The sequence below is a fragment of the Taeniopygia guttata genome, chromosome 16 (assembly GCF_048771995.1).
Source record: "Taeniopygia guttata chromosome 16, bTaeGut7.mat, whole genome shotgun sequence".
NCBI lineage: Eukaryota > Metazoa > Chordata > Aves > Passeriformes > Estrildidae > Taeniopygia > Taeniopygia guttata.
Genome location: NC_133041.1, coordinates 3202905 through 3222010, shown reverse-complemented (window position 1 = coordinate 3222010; position 19106 = coordinate 3202905). Strand labels below are relative to the sequence as shown.

Genomic DNA, 19106 nt, shown 5'->3' with positions numbered 1-19106 from the left:
GGTACTAGTAGGAGTAGAGATTGTATCTGGGTTAGTCCAAGCTGATGCTTTCAAAAGGGCTACAGGGGACAATACTGTCAAAGCTTTGCAGGGGTGGTTCGGAACTTTCCCTAAGCCCCAGGAAATACAATCTGATAATGGATCTCATTTCACTGCTAGAGTTGTACAGGACTGGGCAAAAAGTGAAGGAATTAAATGGACTTTTCACACCCCTTACTATCCCCAAGCTAACGGGATCGCAGAAAGGACTAATGGTCTTTTAAAACGACTATTGAGACCACAGGAAGGAAATTGGGATCTTCGGTTATGGAATGCTGTAAAAGGTGTAAATGACAGGTGGGGAATAAATGGGTGTCCCAAGGTCACTGCTTTTTGTCCAACAGCTCCAAGCATCATTCCCTCACTGCAAGGACCTAATGATCCTAAAAATCCTGCACATTACCCTAGGCAACCTGTCTTGGTAGACCTCCCCACTGTAGGGCAGGTACCACTTGTGCTGAAAACCCCTCTGAACAAATATACATGGATAGCCTCTGATGCTCTAGGAAAAGAGCACCGCATAAATACACGCTGGATAATTCCATCATTCTAACCTTTTCTGCCATATAGTGGCAGGATTTTCTTGTTATGTTTGCTTTTACAGAAGAACCCCGAGGGACTTTATCATCTGAACCATGATAAAATTGATGATACTCCTCTGCATTTTACCACAAATCTACAGCCAACACCCCTCTGAGTGGTCGTGGTCGGAAGCTACCATCGAACACACTGATGTGATAGGATCATATCCTAAAGATCGCCACCCAAATCTGGCAACTGTCGTGCTACATAACTCTAAGGTATATCGTCCAAGTGAGTGGAAATGGGATCAGAAGGACTGGACCAGAACCCTAACTGGAACGATTGGTGAGACTATTGTGGTAGCATGCAGAAAGGTAGAAGGATCCTCACATGAGAAAGCTTCTTCTATCACAGTTGCTGGAAGTTTTATGGAACCAGGAGGAAAAAATAATTTAAAAATTCCTTCAGCAAAAGTGTGCCCTACAAAGAAATGGGACTGTATCAAAACATTTCCCCTTACCCTGTGCTGCCGTCAAGAATACATTGGTAACTATACTTCAAGTCCCCAAAACAACAATGTAGTAATTACCTTAGATTGTGAATATGAACCCAATGATTGCTGGTATAGTTTTGTTTTAGCTAAAACTACTTATGTGACATGTCTTTGGCAAAATAATTTAACCAATCCGTTGGACTTACAAGGTCTGGTTTACAAATTTAAAATTGATGCTACAACTAACAATGACACAATAATTGCACCCCAATTGATAGAAAGTCCCTTTACCGAAGGGCCATGGTCACAAGCTTTTGTTTATTTCTCTGGGTACATGGGAAATGTAAAGGATTTAAATCTATTAACTCTTGTTATGCATAATAATCAAATATACACTAAGCAAGAATGGAAAGAACAAAAAACTTGGCAGCTTCAAGGGGAAATAGGGGAGAAAATTAGTATACGATGCCGAATGATTAACAAAACTGCTTACGATAAAGCAACTTCTATTAGTGTCCTAACAGGTAAAACAAACAAGCGAGAGGAGGTTTGCACACATCCAAGCATACAAGAGTGTTGGCACAATTTTACACTAACACAAACTGCTGAAGTAGTTTGTCTTTGGGGCAAAGACACTGAAGGACTTTCTTTAAATTTATAATAAATGCTATAACCCAAACTACTACAGTTCATACCACCACCACCACTCAAACTCAACCACCAGTTATGCTTACTCCAAAAATCTCAAAAGTTGGACCATATATTATCAGGAAAAGTGGCCAACAACAAATATTGTTCAATCCGGCATGGTCTCTTAAACAAGTTAAATTGCTAATGCAAAGCAATGTCTCTCAAGTTCAGCCAGCTTGTTCACCTTTCTTGCAAACTTCTTTCCAGGGGTGGACGACCTGGTTGCGACAGTGGAACCCTTCTAAAACACGGATACCAAGAGACATAACTGATGTTGTGGGAACAGGATTGGGAATTCTAAATAGTATTAATTCAGAAGTATTAATAAATAAATTGGCTGCTACAACTAAAGATTTGACCCAATTACAACAACCATTGCAATCATCCTTATCAGCCTTGGGAACGCATCAGTGGTTGCTAACAAACATATTACCAAATTGGGAAAAGGTAAATATGAATGACCACGAATTGATAATTGATGCACTCAATGCTACACAAAGCAACGTTTCCTTAGCCCTTAGCTGCATCCAGGCACAATTATGGATGCAGTCAGTTGCTGCTTCACTTATAAGAGAAGGTGAAGAAGGCACGTTTCCTATGGAAATTCGGAAGATAGTTTGGGACAGTGCCACTGACTTTGAAAAAGATTTCTAATCCTGGTGGAATTTGGTGAACTTTACTTATGACCCCACTGCAAACTTAGCCACAGCTTTTGTGTTAACCATACGCAATGCCTCCGTGCATTCAATATTCCCCATCATTGCATTAGGATTGAATCATGATGGAGCCACTCTCTATCCTTCCGAGCATAGAGAATGGGCCCGACATATTGATGATAAATGGCAAACTGTTAACTTAGAATCTTGTATTGTCCGAGAACAACAAGGGTTCATCTGTGAAGACAATGCAATTATAGCCCAGGATATTTGTCTGGACACTGAACAAAATACCTGTCACTTTGAAATCCATCCTAACAAAACTCCTAAAACATTCCTTGTATATATAGGCAATGGATGTGCATGCTTTAGAACTGCTTGTAACACGGTGTATGTAGAAGACACAGTAGTAGATACTAAAAATCATTCAAATTTTTGTGCTTGCAATTTCACTAAAATTACAGGATGTGATTTTTCTTTTGAAGCTCCAGTTACTTCATATCAACTTTTAGAATCTAATTACACGCTGATCCATAAGCTATTGCCTACCCCCATTGGAATGAATCTTACTCTGGTAAGGCAATTGTTGCTTCACCAGGACTTAATTGAAATCTTAGGAAAAATCAAAGAGAACGGACAGAAAACACTGGTAACTATTCATCATGATGTACAAGAAATACATCGGGTTATAGAAAAAGGGTGAAAAGTGATGCAGAACATAGGTGGTGGGATACACTTTTTGGGTGGTCACCGACTTCTACAGGTATCCTGAACAAATTGTGTCATCCAGTTGTTGTCCTTTTGATTTTAGTTTTGATTGCCTTTGCTTTATCAGCAATCTTGCTTATTATGAATTGGAGAATGATAAAACAATTAACAAAACTGACAGCTATAATTAATGCACACCACTTGGCCAATGTGCTTTATACTATAGACATCCCCAGGACTATAGACACAAAGCAATTATAAGATTAGAAGATTGTTTGTTTTAGTCACTTAGAAAACCTGATTTGAATTCCTAAAGATTGTTTTATTAGTTTATTATTAAAGAATTGTTTTAATATTATTTAATCAATTCATTGTTTATTGATTAGAAAATTGTTCCAATTAATATTGATTCAATTTATACTAATTATTGTTAGTGTTTTACTATTTTCCCTGTTCTCTTTTCCCCTCCTTTTTCTTTTTTTTTTTCCCTTCTCTGGTATATGCTGCCAACACTAGACGAGTCCTGAAGACTTCACAACGACACTACAGAACCCTGCTGAAGATCTCTTGAGGGCAATCGTCAGTCACGGGGTGGTGTAAGAGGCACTCTGAAGACCCTCACTCATTTGCCTGCCAATTGCCATGAGAAGGAACTCCCTTTCCCCACTGCAGTTCCGGCTTGGAGAAGGCAACAGTGCAGGTGCAGCCGCTGCACCGTTACGTTCTGTTCCCAACGAGGCCTGGCAAGAACTTGGCAAGGAGTTGGCAAGGACTTGGCGAAGACCCAACATGGACCCAGCACAGAGCGGCCCTCTGCAATTCCTGCTTCACTCTCCACCTTTAAGCTGAATGAACTGTTGGGGTGACTCTGGTGGTCTCTCACTGCAGACCCCTCATCTGCCTCGTTACCACCGTGACAGACAGAGATCAAGAACCCTCTCCCCAAAGACTGAGACTGAGACCCCTACCACAGAGAGTGGTGGTGGGGGGAAATGACATGACCTGTCCTTCTCCAGTAACTTCAATGGACTTATTCATCGTTGTGTTTGTTCAGCCTGGATGATTTTCTGTAGATACACCTGTTCCCTCCATAGCAATTTCAATAGACTCTCATTGTTCTGCATGTTCCCCCCTTTTCCCTCTGTGGACTATAACTGGACCCCTGGGTTAGGTAGGACTTTGGAGACTCTCCCCAACACAACAAGACGGATCCCCATGGTCCGGACCAGTGAGGACCTCGCCTGTGTTGGTAGCTATTCCCATCCCCCCTTTCTCTCTCTCTCTCTCTCCTTTTTATTTCTTTTCTGACCCCACTATCGCATTTATTGGTTTTGGCCCTTAATAAAGGGGCATCTGTTGTGATTAAACTGATAGTCCCCAGCTGTTTGTCTTTTGCACTTTGGGATCGGCTAACGAACCATCACGACACCCCACTATAAGCGGATCGTGACAGAAGGACAGCACGGAGACCCTTGGATATTTGAGATTTTGGAGGCCAAATCCCATTTTTGGCTGTGGACACCTTGTGGAGAAGGGCGGATTTTTCCTCATGAAAGAAAAGCACCAAATCTAAGAGTTTGGGAAGAAGATCAGAGGTGGCCATTGTAGGAGAGGACAGCCAGAGCTGTCCCTCATGGCAGCTTCTGGCTCGGAAGAGCCCTTGGATATTTGGAATTTTGGAGGTAGATTCTCAGTGTTGTCCATGGGCACCTGGACATGAAAGGGGTTTAACTCCACATGCAGTTCTGCGGCCAATCACAAACCCCTCAAATTTTCACAGCCAATCACAAAACCCCCAGGATTTTCACAGCCAATCACAGAAACCCCAAATTTTTGCACCCACCCCATCAAATCCTCACATAAATCCCAAACATTTGCAGCCACCCCATCAACCTGCCCAGAGGGAGGAGCCAAGAATTTCTACCTGGATATAATCTTGGGTTTCTGGAAGAACACCAGAACAGCCTTTTCACTGGATTCCCAGAGGATCAGCTGGGGTTTTCCACTGCCTCTTCAGAGGAAGACTACACCCTTCTACAGGATCACTGCTCCAACAGAACCACAGCTGACACTGCAGGAGGACTGCAGCCACCATTCCAATTAGACTGCTACCAATGCCCTGACCAAAAGGGTGTCAGGTCATATTCTGACTCTGCCAGTGTTGTTTTGCATTACTGCATTGTTTATTTTCTCTTTTTATTTTTTCCCCTAATAAAGAGCTGTTATTCCTGCTTCCATACCTTTGCCTGAAAACCCCGCATCATTTCAAATTTACAATTCGGAGGGAGGGGGTTTACAGTTTCCAGTTCAGTGGAGGCTCCTGCCTTCCTTAGCAGACACCCGTCTTCCCAAACCAAGACAGTACCCATGGCAACCTCTGGCATCCCATTCCCAGGGTCATGGGATCCCAGAAACACAGAACTGGCTGAGCTGGGAGGGACCCATCGGGATCCTCGAGTCCAACTGCTGGCCCTGCACAGGACACCCCAACACTGCCAGCCTGGGCCTGGCAGCGCTGTCCAAACGCTGCTGGAGCTCAGAGAGCCCTGGAGCTGTGACCCTTCCCTGGGGAGCCTGGGCAGTGCCCCAGCAGCCTCTGGGCAAAAACCTTTCCCCGAGATCCAACCTCAGCCTGCCCCGACTCAGCTGCAGCCGCTCCCTGCACTCCTGTCCCTGGGCACCAGAGTGAAGAGGTTCCCTCAGCCCCAGCCAGGGACCCGCTCCCAAGGCTGCTGCCATGGCCACCAGGGCTGGCACCAGCTGCGATGCTCGGTTTCCATGGGCCGGGCTTCAGGAATGGGATTCCCCAATTTCCTGCTCCCGCTAAAACCGCGCTGCCTCTCGCTGCCCTCCTGCCTCCCATGGAAAGCACAAAAGGCAAAGATCCTGGGCTGGGATAAGAACAATTTACTGGGAACAGCAACGAGATAAAGAACTAACAGGAACAGAAACAATACTGACAACAGAAGGGATAAGAAAAACTATTTACAGGGAAAATTTCAACATCAGTGACTGTCCCTTCCCGGCCATGTATTTCCTCCTGCCGTGAAAGGACACCCTTCTACTCAGGGAGAGAGAGAGAGGGTCCCTTTCCTGTCCCTGGCAATGACCTGAGATAGTTGTGAATGTAATGACAGGGCCATGGCCAGACCCTCATGTTCTTCAATCCCACATCAGGTCATTGGCAGGGGCAGGAGAAGGTACAGGTGTCTTCCCAGCATGGATCACAGGGAATGGGGATCACCAGGGCTCTTCCCACTGTGGGTTCTTCAATGGGGGATGAAGCTGGAGCGGTGCACAAAGCTCCTCCGGCAGTTGGGGCACTCGCAGGGCTTCCCTCACTGGTGGCTCCGTTGGTGTTTGGTCAAGGCAGAGCTCCGGGTAAAGCTCTTCCCACACTGGGGACACTCGTAGGGCCTCTCCCCAGTGTGGATGCGCCGGTGCCTGATGAAGTTGGAGTTTTCCTTGAAGCCCTTCCCGCAGTCAGGACAGTGGAAGGGCCTCTCCTCAATGTGGATCCGCTCATGCAGGTGGAGATTGGAGCTGGTGTGAAACCTCTTCCCACACTGGGCACACTCGTAGGGCCTCTCCCCAGTGTGGATGCGCTGGTGGATGACAAGTTTGGAGCTGCAGCTGAAGCCCTTCCCACACTCCCCACACTCGTAGGCCCATTCCCCAGTGTGGATCATCTGGTGGCAGATCAGGGTGTTGCTCTGCCTGAAGCTCTTCCCACACTCCAAGCACTTGTAGGGCTTCTCCCCATGGTGAACCTGCTCATGGACTTCCAGCTCTGAGCTCTGGCTGGAGCTCTCTCCACCTTCCTTGCACAGGGTGGGTCTTTTCTCCTCGGAGCACCCTGGGCTGGGTTTGCAGCCCCTCCTCCTGTGGGATCTCCAGGGCTTTTCCTCCCTGTTGGATTCCTGTGCCCTGGAGTTGCTCAAAATGGTCTCTTCCATGAGGTTCTGCTGTGGGGATTTGTCCTCCCTGCTCTCCATCCTCAGCTCCTTGTCTGGGAAGGACGGACAAGGAGAGGATGGGATTTGCCTTCCTGCCAGAGGGAAGGGGAAGGAGGACGGTGTCATCAGGGGGTTGTCCTGCAGCCGGGGGCCGTGCTGGGCTGGGAGATGGAGCAGGAGAGAGGGGGAAAGGGGCACTGACTACCTCCTCACCTGCCTGGGTGACCTGGGGAATCTTCCTCTTTCTTGTAGCCTCCCTCTCCATCGAGCCAAGCTTTGGGAATAAGAAGTCCTGGATTGGGGAAAACAATGTATGGGCACATTGGGTCAGGGGAGTCCCACTGCCCAAGTCCATGTCTAAAAGTCACCAGTCATCTGGTAACCATTAAAGCCTTGAAAACAGCAAGATTTAGACCCCCAAAATATATTAAAAACCAAGATTCAGCAAAACCCAAACCCTGAGTTTCCCCTTTCTGGCCTCCCCACTTTGGGCTCCTGGAGACCCCCACCCTGTCTGGGTTGCTGCGGGTCAAGTTTGCATTGGTGCTCCCCCTCTCTGGGCTGCTGGGGCTCCTGGCAATGCCACAGGTTCCCCTTCTCTGGGCTCACCACTTTGGCATCACAGGCGTCCCAGGGGTCAGCACTGTCCGGGGTCCCTGTTTCAGGGTCCCGGGGTATCCATGGGTGCCCCCTGTCCATGCTCCCAACACCTCCAGGCTTCTGGAACAGCCCAGCTCTCGTATTGCCCGTCTGTGCTCCCCCCATGGCCGGTTTCCCTACCAGCCCTGCCGGTAGCGAGCGATGCCCACGCGGCTCCGGGCTGACAGCGCAGCCCCTGGGCCGGGCAGAGCCAGCCCCAGCACGGGGGGACCCTGCACCCTCCGCTCCCTGGGCAGCCGCGCCCAGCCCCGGGCACAGAGCTCCGGCAGCCCCCGCCGCCCCCTGCCCGGGGACCCTCGGGGACCCCCGCAGCCGGGGCTGCCTCTGAGCGGCCGCCCGGGGCTCGGCCCCGAGCACAGAGCTCTGCCCGGGGGCTCCCGGCCCCAGCGCCGGCTACGGGCCCGGCCGGCCGCTCCCGGCTCGCACAGCCCGCCCGGGGCCGCCAACAAAACATCGCAACCACAAATCCACAAACCAACCCTGCCCCGCTGTGCTCCTGCGCCTTCCCAGGGACCCCAACCCCGCGGCAATGGCCCCGCACCGGGACAAAAAGCTGCTCCAGCCCAGCCCTCGGCACCCCCGCCTGCGGCTCGTCCCTGGCACACAGATCCCGGCAGCTGTCCCATTGCCGCAGCTGCGGCTCTGGAGCAGGGAGGCTCTGCGGGACCCCCGGGCTGTGCCCCCTCCCAGCCCTGCCCGCCCCGCACCTGCAGCCGGGGCTCTCTCGCTGCTCCCGCTCCTGCACAGCCCCGCTCTCCTTCCCTTGTCCCCCTAGGCTCTCCTCTGGGGCTCAGGGAACACCCGCCAATGGAAAGGAATCCATTTTGGTGCTCCCTAGCCAGGCCACAACTGAAACTTTGTTCCTTTTGCCTCGCTGCACAGGCCCCCAGGGCGTTTTCTGCACCCAGTCCCAGCCCCCAGCGCTTCTGAAGCCGCTCCCTGCAAATGTCCTGGAGCTGCCAGGGCCCTGTCCTTGCTGTCACCTGCTGGGGCTGGCAAGGAACAGAGCTCCTGGGCTTGCAGGTCCAGCTGCTGGGCAGCCAGAACTGAGGCATCTGCAGCGGACTGAATGCCAAAACTGGAAGATGAGCCTCTCTCCTGGGGAAATCTTCCCCTCCTGGGCCAGCCCGAGGCAATGCTGCCATTCCCTCCTGCTGCTGCTGCTGCTGCTGCTGCTGCTGGGGCACTCGGGGCTCTGGCTGAGCAGCAAAGGTGACCCTGAGCCAGGAGCTTTCCTTGGCTGCAGCAAAGCCTCGGCACGCAAAGCCCTTCCCGGCGCTGTGCCCTGTGCCAGGAGGGATTTTGCCAGCAGAGCTGACCCCAAATTTCTTCTCCCAGGCAGCTTTAGGACACGCGACATGGAGCAGCCAGAGCCCACTCTCAGCTGTGTGCTGTCCTCCAGAAGAATCCTGTGTGTGAAGCAGCCTGGGAACAGGGTTCAGTGTCAGAGAAGGGGAACTCAGAGCCCTTTTCTTCCCTCTGGCCTGAGGCTCTGCATTGCCAATGGCCCTGCAGCTGCCAAAGGGGCCTTTTTGGCTCAGCTGAGAACAGTTCTGCTGAGAGCCTGTCCTAAATCTGCTTTTCCTGCAAATGTGCCCAATTAATCCTCATTTCTTGCAGCCCCAGGTCTTGCGTGAGTGCCGATGTTACAAGTGAAGGATGGAACAACTCTGCTGGTTGGGAGTTCTCTTTCTCTTGTTTTTATATTTTGTTTGTTTGGTTTTTTTGTTCCGTATTTTGTTTTGGTTTGTTTGGGGGTTTTTTGGTGGTTTTTTATTTGTTTGTTTGTTTGTTGGGAGATTTATTGGGAGGTGGTTTTTTTTAATTTTAATATGGTTTTGTTTGCGGGTTTTTTTTGGTTTTTTTTTATTACTTCCCCCTGTCACCTCTGGGCAGAGCTCTGTAACTGTGTCTGACACTTGTCTGTCACTGCTGGGGTGTCACAGACAGGGGAACACTGGGGCTGTCACCTCTGGGGTGTCACAGACAGGGGAACGCTGGGGCTGTCACCGCTGGGGTGTCACAGACAGGGGAACACTGGGGCTGTCACCGCTGGGGTGTCACAGACAGGGGAACGCTGGGGCTGTCACTGCTCCTGCCCTGTCACCAACATCTCTGCCAGCACCTGGAGGGGACACAAAGGCTGAGCCAAAGGGTGAGAATTGCAGAAGGGCCTGAGCTGGGAGGGACCCATTGGGATCATCGAGTCACAGAATCACAGAATCACAGAATTACTGGGTTGGAAGAGACCTTCAAGATCATTGAGTCTAACCCATGCCCTAACACCACCTTAATTAAACCACAGCACCGAGTGCCACATCCAATCTTTTTTTAAACACATCCAGGGAAGGTGACACTACCACCTCCCCGGGCAAGCCAATCCAGTACTTTATCAGCCTTTCTGTAAAAAACTTTTTCCTACTATTCAACCTGTATTTCCCTTGGTGCAGCTGAAGACTGTGTCCTCTGGTTCTGTCAGTTGTTGCCTGGAGAAAGAGACCGACCCCCAGCTGACTACAGCCACCTTTCAGGAAATTGCAGAGGGTGATAAGGTCACCTCTGAGTCTCCTTTTCTCCAGGCTAAACAACCCCAGCTCCCTCAGTCATTCTTCACAGGGCTTGTGTTCCCAGCCCCTCACCAGCCTTGTTGCCCTTCTCTGGACACCCTCAAGCGTCTCCATGTCCTTCCCACTCGGAGGGGCCAGAACTGGACACAGCACTCGAGGTGCGGCCTCACCAGTGCCAAGTACAAGGGGAGAATGACCTCCCTGCTCCTGCTGGCCACCCTGTTCCTGACACAGGCCAGGAGCCATTGGCCTCCTTGGCCACCAGGGCACATTGCTGGCTCATGTTCAGCCGCTGTTGGCCAGGAGCCCCAGATCCCTCTCTGCCTGGGCACGGACCAGCACACCGTCCCCAGCCTATAGCATTGCAGGGGCTTATTGTGGCCAAAATGCAGGACTTGGCACTTGGACTTGTTAAACTTCAACTTACTGGACTCTGCCCATCCCTCCGACCGCTCCAGGTCTCCCTGCAGAGCCCTCCTACCTTCCAACAGATGGACACATGCTCCCAACTTAGTGTCAGCTGCAGATTTCCTAATGAAGGACTCAATCCCCTCCTCCATGTGGTCAATAAAAACATGGAACAGAGCTGGCCCAGCACAGAGCCCTGAGGGACCCCACTGGTGCCTGTCCCCAGCTGGATGCAGCACCGCTCACCACCACTCTCTGGGCCCGTCCGCCCAGCCAGATCTGGAGCCAGCAAAGACTGCTCCTGTCCCAGCCGTGGGCTGCAGCTTTTCCAGGAGTGTGCTGTGGGAGGCAGTGCCAAACTCCTGGTGCTGGCTGCAGGAGATGCCCAGCACAGGCTGCCTCTGTCCGCTCAGTGCCAGCCTGTCTCCCCAGGCCAGCACAGCAGCCCTGGGCAGGGCACAGAGGGGCCTGGCCAGAGCTGGTGCCTGCAGCAGCAGCTGCCTCTGCATTCCTCCCAGCAGGCACAGAAACGGCTGCTGCTGTGTGCTTTTATAGGATTTCCCTGTGTTTTAGTACATGAGTTAGGAGTTTAATGCTAGCAAGTTTCGGTTGGTATTGTTCCTTGTGCCCCCCATTCCTTCCCCTCACAATGGTTTCTCCCAGGTTGTTCACTCCTGAGCTTTCCCGCCACTCAGCTGTCCCTCAGAGTGCCAATCTCCCTGTTCCTCCCCTCTTACCCTTAAATAGATGTGTCAATCCAGGTTGTGCTGCCCACCTCCCTGTCTTTCATTGCAGCCACCCCCATTTGGTTCTGGAAGGTTCCCTGTCAGTCACCCATGTTCTTATAGTTGGTTAGTCCCCGAGGCTTCTCCCCTCCCCTGTCTTTTCCCCACTGGTTGTAAATCCAAGATGTAATTCTCCTGTAATCTGTCTCCACTGGTATCCCATGTTGCCGCCCCATGGTCCTGCCCTTGGCATTGCCCATCCCCACATGCCAGTGCCCATCCTGGGAAGAGCCCTGAGCACTGAGGGAGGGACAGGATCTGCCTTGCCAGGGGCTGGGGCTCAGGCCTGGGCCCTTTGCATTCCTGAAACACATCCCCACCATTTCCCTCATCCCAGCGCTGGCACTCAGAGCAGCTGAGGAATGGAGTCACACCCAGGGGTGTCCCCAGGGCTCAGCACTGGGGCCAGGTCAGTGAAATCTCTTTATTGCTGGTCTGGACGAGGCCATCGAGGGCACCCTCAGGCAGTTCCAGGTGAGCCCAGGCTGGGTGGGAGTGTGGCTGTGCTGGAGGGCAGGAAGCTCTGCAGAGGGATCTGGACAGGCTGGAGCCATGGGCCCAGGACAATGGGATGAGGTTCACCAAGGCCAAGGGCCGGGTCCTGCCCTGGGCTCACAGCCACCCCAAATCCCTGGCTGTGCCCTGCCCCTGATCCCCACAGCCTGTCCTGTTTCCTTCATCCCTGCATTGCCAGGGACTTTCTGGGACAAGGGAGCTCTGCTCCGGCTATGGAGGGAGCTCCAAGTGCCACCACTGGAGTGGGAACCACAACTCATCAGGTTTGTGTCCTTTGGGGGTCAGGAACTGGTGAGAATCAGAGGCACAGAAAGTTTCTCTTCGATGGCCAACAGACCATAATTGAACAGGACACAATTTAATAACAATCACGCTCCTTCCTGAGCTATGTGCAACATCCCAGCAGCATCTGATGAGTCCAGCATCCACAAGTGATTTCCATGCTAGAATGAATTTCAGACAAAGGTGATTCTGTGATAGATATAGGCACAATTAAGTTCTTGTATCAGGATGCTCATCCTGGAGTGGGTCAAAACAGCTCAAACAATTCCTGATTTTCAAAGCTGTCAGTGGTTGATGGAGAAGGGAGGTCAGGCTCCTTTTGGTGTTGAGGAAGTGCTGAAACCAGCCTGACTCATTTCATCTCCTCCAGACTTGGCTGATCTCCCCTCTTTCCCCTTCTGCACATTGGCTTTTCTCTCCCACCAGGTGCCCCGGTGATGAGCCTGGCTCTGTGTTCTCCATCCCCTCCTCGCTGGCACTGCCAGGCTGGCATGAGGAGCCCCTCAGCCTTCCCTGCTCCGGGCTGGACAAACCCAGCTCCCTCAGCCTCTGCTCACAGCCCAAGGGCTCCAGCCCCACCTTGGAGGCCCTTCCCTAACCCTGCTCCAGCTCCCAGACATCTTTCCTGCCCTGGGGAACCCAACCCAGGCCACAGGGACCTGGATAATCCATGTCCTTGATGTCCTGGTCACACAGCCCTGGCCCCTTGTCCCCATCTCAGTCTCTGGGGTGGATCCTGTGGAATATCCTTTGGTGGAGGCTGTGGCTCCAGGTGGACCAGGGGGATGCCGGGGGACAGGGACCCTGCTGGGCATGGACAGCATTGGACTTGTTGGGAGAAACTGTGAGGGGGAGCTGGGGCGGAGTGACCAACCCAGTGACCTCACAGAGCCCTCCTGGGATGTCACACAGCCCCTCTGTGATGTCACAGCCCATTCTGTAATGTCACACAGCTGGTCTCTGATGTCACAGACAAATCTGTGATGTCACAGCCTGCTCTGAGATGTCACAGCCCATTCTCTAGTGTCACACAGCTGGTCTCTGATGTCACAGACAATTCTGTGATGTCACAGCCTGCTCTGAGATGCCACAGCCCATTCTGTAATGTCACACAGCTGGTCTCTGATGTCATAGTCTGCCCATTGATGTCACAGCCAGCTCTGATGTTACAGGGACAGTCTAGGATGCCATCACTGCTGGATGACCTCACAAAACCCACTCTGTGATGTCACAGCCCGCTCTGTGACCTCATGTTACCAGATGATAAATTGTCTCCACCAGCTGAGCTGACACCTGGAGCTTGTTCTCCAAAACCCCAGGCCTATGGAAACGATACAGTGCCCACTGGAATATTGGGGTCCACGACCACCAGGGACCACCAGAGAGACCCCCAGGACAGAAGAAGGCATGCAAAAGGGGAGGAGAAATATGTTAATGATTCTGGGGAAATGATTATCAGATGTGTGTTTAGTCCAGCACAATCAGTGAATATATGTGCCAAATACAGAATATGAACAGAAACTTTCCTGCACTCAGCATGCTCAGCTTTGGGAGGAGCGATCCCCTGTGCATCCGGCTGAATAAAGAATGCTGCTTCTTAATGCTGCACTGGTGTTAAGGAGTTTTCTGTTTCACCGAATTTTTGGTAACACTCCACTCCCAAGGAAAGCTCTGTCTCCTGCTGCTCACAAACAGAGAAGGGCTGGTGGCAGATGTGGGGGTCGGAGGCTGCCTGGGGCACGGTGACCATGAAATAATCAAGTTTTCAATGATCTGTGAAAGAAGGAGGGGCAGCAACAGAACTTCCACACTGGAAATAGGAAGGGCAGACTTTGGCCTGTTTAGGATGCTGATTTAGGGAGTCTCGAATCATGTACTGATTTTTTTTAAGGGAAACAGCCCTTTGAAAACCAAGTGGTCCAGGGAGGATGGACACATTTCTAGAAAGTAATCTTAAGGGGGAAGGAGCAGCCTGTCCCAGTGGGGCAAAGGATGAGCTGGTGAGGAAAATGACTGGCCTGGCTGCCCATGGAGCTTTTGTGGGAACTCGGGAAAAAAGGACTGGCGATGCAGGAAGTGTTTAAAAATGTTGTTAGGTTATGCAGAAAGAAAAGGAGAGAGATGAAAGCTTAATTAGAACTTAACCAGGCAGCTTCTGTAAAATGACTAAATAATGTTTTTATAAAACAATTTACAGCAAAAGGAGGGATGCTAACCTCTAGTCTTTATTGGAAGCAGTGCAGAACATAGTAACTAAAGATAATGGAAAGGCTGAGCTACTTAACATCTTGTTTATCTCGATTTTCAACATATGGACAGGTTGTCCTCAGGACAAGAGTTCTCCTGATCTGGTAGGTGGGCACAGGGAGCAGAACAGCCCCCTGTAATCCAGGAGGAAGCAGCTGCTGACCTGCTGAGCCACTCAGATGCTCACAGGTGTATGGGAGGGGATGGGATCCATCCTAGGGGGATGAGGGAGCTGGTGGATGAGCTCCCCAAGCTGCTCCCCATCATTTACCATCAGTCCTGGCTCACCAGGGAGGTCCCAGAGCACTGGAGGTGCCAGTGTGAGCCCATCCCCAAGAAGGGCTGGAAGGAGGATCTGGGGAACTCCAGACCTGTCAGCCTGACCTCGGTGCCCGGCAAGGTTATGGAACAGATCACCTTGAGTGCCACCACAGGGCACCCACAGGATGGCCGAGGGGTCAGAGCCAGCCAGCGTGGATTTAGTGGGGCAGGTCCTGCCTGAGCACCCTGATCTCCTTTTATAACCAGGTGACCCACCTGTGGATGTGGGAAAGGCTGTGGATGTGTCCATCTGGACTTCAGCAAAGCCTTGGACACTGTCTGTGACAGCATTCCCTGGAAAAGCTGCAGCCCACGGCTTGGGCAGGTTCCCTCCTGGCTGGGAGATGGAAGAGCTGGCTGGAGGCTGGGCCCAGAGAGGGGTGGGGATGGTGCTGCACCCAGCTGGTGTCCAGTCCCTGGTGCTGTCCCCAGGGATCTGTGTTGGGCCCAGTCCTGTTTAACATCTTCACCGATGATCTGGGTGAGGGGATCGAGCCCACCATCCCCAAATTTGCAGGTGACACCAAGCTGGGTGTGAGTGTGGATCTGCTGGAGGGCAGCACAAGGAGACACAGCCTTCAGCTGCACCAGGGGAGGTTTAGGCTGGACAAGAGGAAGAAGTTCTTCACAGAAAGGGTGAGTGGGCATTGGAATGGGCAGGCCAGGGGGGAGGTGGCAGAGTCACTGTCCCTCTCCAGTGGCACTCAGTGGCACGGTCTGGGTGACAAGGCGGTATTAGGGCATTGGTTGGACTTGATGATCCCAAAGGTCTTTTCCAGCCTATTTAATTCTGTCATTCTGTGATGATTGGGACACTCTGGGACCATTGTGACACTGCAGGGCCTCGTGGAACTAAGAGGACCATGGTGACACTGTGCAGCCCCATAGAACCAGGGCTCCATTGGGTGCTCTGGGGCCCAATGGAACCAGGGAGTCCCCGTGACACTGGGTCCTGGTGGAACCACAGAGGCCATTGTGACACTGCGGGGCCTCGTGTGACCGAGGGGTTTCACCATTGTGACACTGCAAAACCAAGGAGAGCACTGGGAGAGTCCAGGGCCCAGTGGAACCAAGGGGCCCTTCTGACACTGCGGGGCCTCATGGAACCAAGGGGACATTGTGACACTGCAGGACCTTGTGTAACCAAGGGGCCACTGTGACACTCTGGGGCCTCCAGGAATCTGGAAGGCCACTGTGACACTGTGTGGGCTCATGGAAAAAAGGAGTCCATTGTGACACTGAGGGCACTTGTGAAACCACAAAGAGCATTGTGACAGTGTGGGACCTCATATGACCATGGGGCCTTTGTGACACCCTGGGGCCCCATGGAACCAAGGGGCCACTGTGAAACTGCGGCACCAACGAGAACATTGTGACACTGTGAAGCCCTGTGGAACCAAGGAGTCCATTGCCACATTTTGGGGCGCCATGGAACCAAGGAGTCCATTGCCACATTTTGGGGCCCCATGGAACCAAGGAGACCAGTGTGACAGTGCAGGGCCTGGTGTAACCAAAGGGACATTGTGACACTGAGGGCCCCTTGGAACAAAGGACATCTTTGCAGATGACACCAAGGTGGATGTGAGTGTTGATCTGCTGGAGGGTAGGAGGGCTCTGCAGAGGGCCCTGGACAGGCTGGATCCAGGGCCCAAATCCAACAACGTGAGGTTTAACAAGTCCAAGTGCTGGGTCCTGCACTTTGGCCACAACAACCCCTGCAGCACCACAGGCTGGGGACAGAGTGGCTGGACAGCAGCCAGGCAGAAAGGGACCTGCAGGGACTGATGGACAGCAGGCTGGACAGCAGCCAGGCAGAAAGGGACCTGCAGGGACTGATGGACAGCAGGCTGGACATGAGCCAGCCGTGTGCCCAGGTGTCCAAGAAGGCCAATGGCTCCTGGCCTGGATCAGGAATGGTGTGGCCAGCAGGAGCAGAGCTGCTGTGCCAGCACTGATCTGCCCCCAGCTCTGCACACAGACATTGCTGCTGCAGCTCCAGAGAAGGCAACAAAAGGGCATCTCTGCAGAAAACTCTGCTGGGAGATCCTTTAGATCCTGGAAAGCCACCAAGAGCACAGACCCTCATTGACACAGTCTGGGGCCACAGGGAAGGTGGAGAGAAAAAAGATGAGAAATGGCACAATCAATGACATTTCCTTGTGGACAACATTATAATGTAAAACAAAGAAAAAGAACCAACAAATGGAAAAGAACAAGAAGTATCAAAGATGACTTTTATTACAAGTGATTTGCAGAAATTGGCCAGCAGTTTAATGTTCCTGAAAGCATCCAGTCATCAGTGTCCAAACTGCAGCCTTGAGCTCCTGGTTCCTCAGGCTGTAGATGAGGGGGTTCAGGGCTGGAGGCACCACCGAGTACAGAACTGACAGGGCCAGATCCAGGGATGGGGAGGACATGGAGGGAGACTTCAGGTGAGCAAACACTGCAGTGCTGAGGAACAGAGAGACCACAGCCAGGTGAGGGAGGCAGGTGGAAAAGGCTTTGTGCCGTCCCTGCTCAGAGGGGATCCTCAGTACGACCCTGAAGATCTGCACATAGGAGAAAACAATGAACACAAAACAACACAACGATGAACTGACAGTAACCACAAGAACCCAATGTTCCCTGAGGTAAGATTTGGAGCAGGAGAGTTTGAGGATCTGGGGGATTTCACAGAAGAACTGGCCCAGGGCATTGCCATGGCACAGGGGCAGGGAAAATGTATTGGCTGTGAGCATGAGAGCATTGAGAAAGGCACTGGCCCAGGCAGCTGCTGCCATGTGGGCACAAGCTCTGCTGCCCAGGAGGGTCCCGTAGTGCAGGGGTTTGCAGATGGACACGTAGCGGTCGTAGCACATGATGGTCAGGAGGAAATACTCTGCTGACATGAAGATCAGAAGGAAAAAGAGCTGAGCAGAACACCCTGTGTAGGAGATGTCCCTGGTGTCCCAGAGGGAATTGTGCAGGGCTTTGGGGACAGTGGTGCAGATGGAGCCCAGGTCGCTGAGGGCCAGGTGGAGCAGGAAGAAGAACATGGGCGTGTGCAGGTGGTGGCCGCAGGCTACGGCGCTGATGATGAGGCCGTTGCCCAGGAGGGCAGCCAGGGAGATGCCCAGGAAGAGGCAGAAGTGCAGGAGCTGCAGCTGCCGCGTGTCTGCCAGTGCCAGCAGGAGGAAGTGGCTGATGGAGCTGCTGTTGGACATTTGCTGTGGCTGCACATGGGCACCTGTTCATGGAGAAAGGACAGGGACAAGTCAGGAGAGGCTGCTTGGAGCCAAACCTGAGCCATTCCCTGTAGACTGTCCTGCTGGGACGCACCTACCCTTGTTCCTGCTCTGGGAAAACCGTTGGCTGCAATCAGAGCACGATCACACTCCCAGCTCACCCTGGGATAAACCAGACTCTGCCCGGAGCAGAGGGATCGCTGAATGTCTCAGCCTCTCCAAAGATCTCTGGGCAAGGTCTCAGCACCCCCTTGTTCCAAGGACACTCACGGCTCCCTTGGCCAGCCCAGCAGCATTTCCTCAGCTGTGGCAGCTCTGCACTTCCCCGTGGGACATTCAGGGAGCTCCCAGAGGCTCTGGCACAGATCTGCACCCAGGAGGGCAGCTCAGAGCTGGGAAGGGCACAGCAAGGAGATCCCAGGCTGTGCCCATGAGGGGATCTCAGGGAGGGGCTCAGCTCATTCCCCTTTCCCATGGACTGCTTTGCCCATAGCCCCACAGGTCCCAGGGAAGCTTGGACACCCCATTCCCATGGACACCCCTGCCTAGCAGGAATGCCAAGGGCAGTGCCTGACTCAGCTGCTGCAAATTCCAGAGTCACCCTGAGAGCCCCAGATAGCAGTGACAATATCAGGGGAGTGCAGAAACAAGAGAAGATGTTGTGGTGCTGTGCCTGAGAGGGCAGAGACAGCTGGGCACTCAGGACAGTGTTCCCGTGCCCAGCTGTGCCCGGCACCTCCCACACACCAACAGTGCCCTCCTGCCCCGGCAGTGCTCTGTTCAGCCCCCTCTGCTTCCCTGAGCATCTCTCTGGGCCTGGACATCCCCTCCTGAGAGGTGCCTTGTCCCTGACAGCGCTCACAGAGCCCATCCCACCCTGTGTGCCCTCGGCCCGGCCCTACAAAACCTGCCTGTGTGCAGGGCCCTGGCTGGGGCAGGCTCTGTGTGCAGCTGGGCAAGGGCAGCTCAGGAGAGCCCTGCTGGGCCCTGCAGAGGTGATGCTGCTGCTGTCCAGGGCTGAGGAGTGGCTGA

General features: G+C 52.6%; 1 protein-coding gene across 1 annotated transcript; it reads right to left on the bottom strand.

Moving 5' to 3' along the window:
* Nucleotides 1-17120: 17120 nt before the first annotated feature.
* Nucleotides 17121-18053, bottom strand: LOC116807570 (olfactory receptor 14J1-like). The gene has a single exon (XM_072936389.1). The coding sequence runs from the start codon at nucleotides 18051-18053 to the stop codon at nucleotides 17121-17123; it is 933 nt and encodes a 310-aa protein (XP_072792490.1).
* Between the last annotated feature and the right edge of the window lie 1053 nt (nucleotides 18054-19106).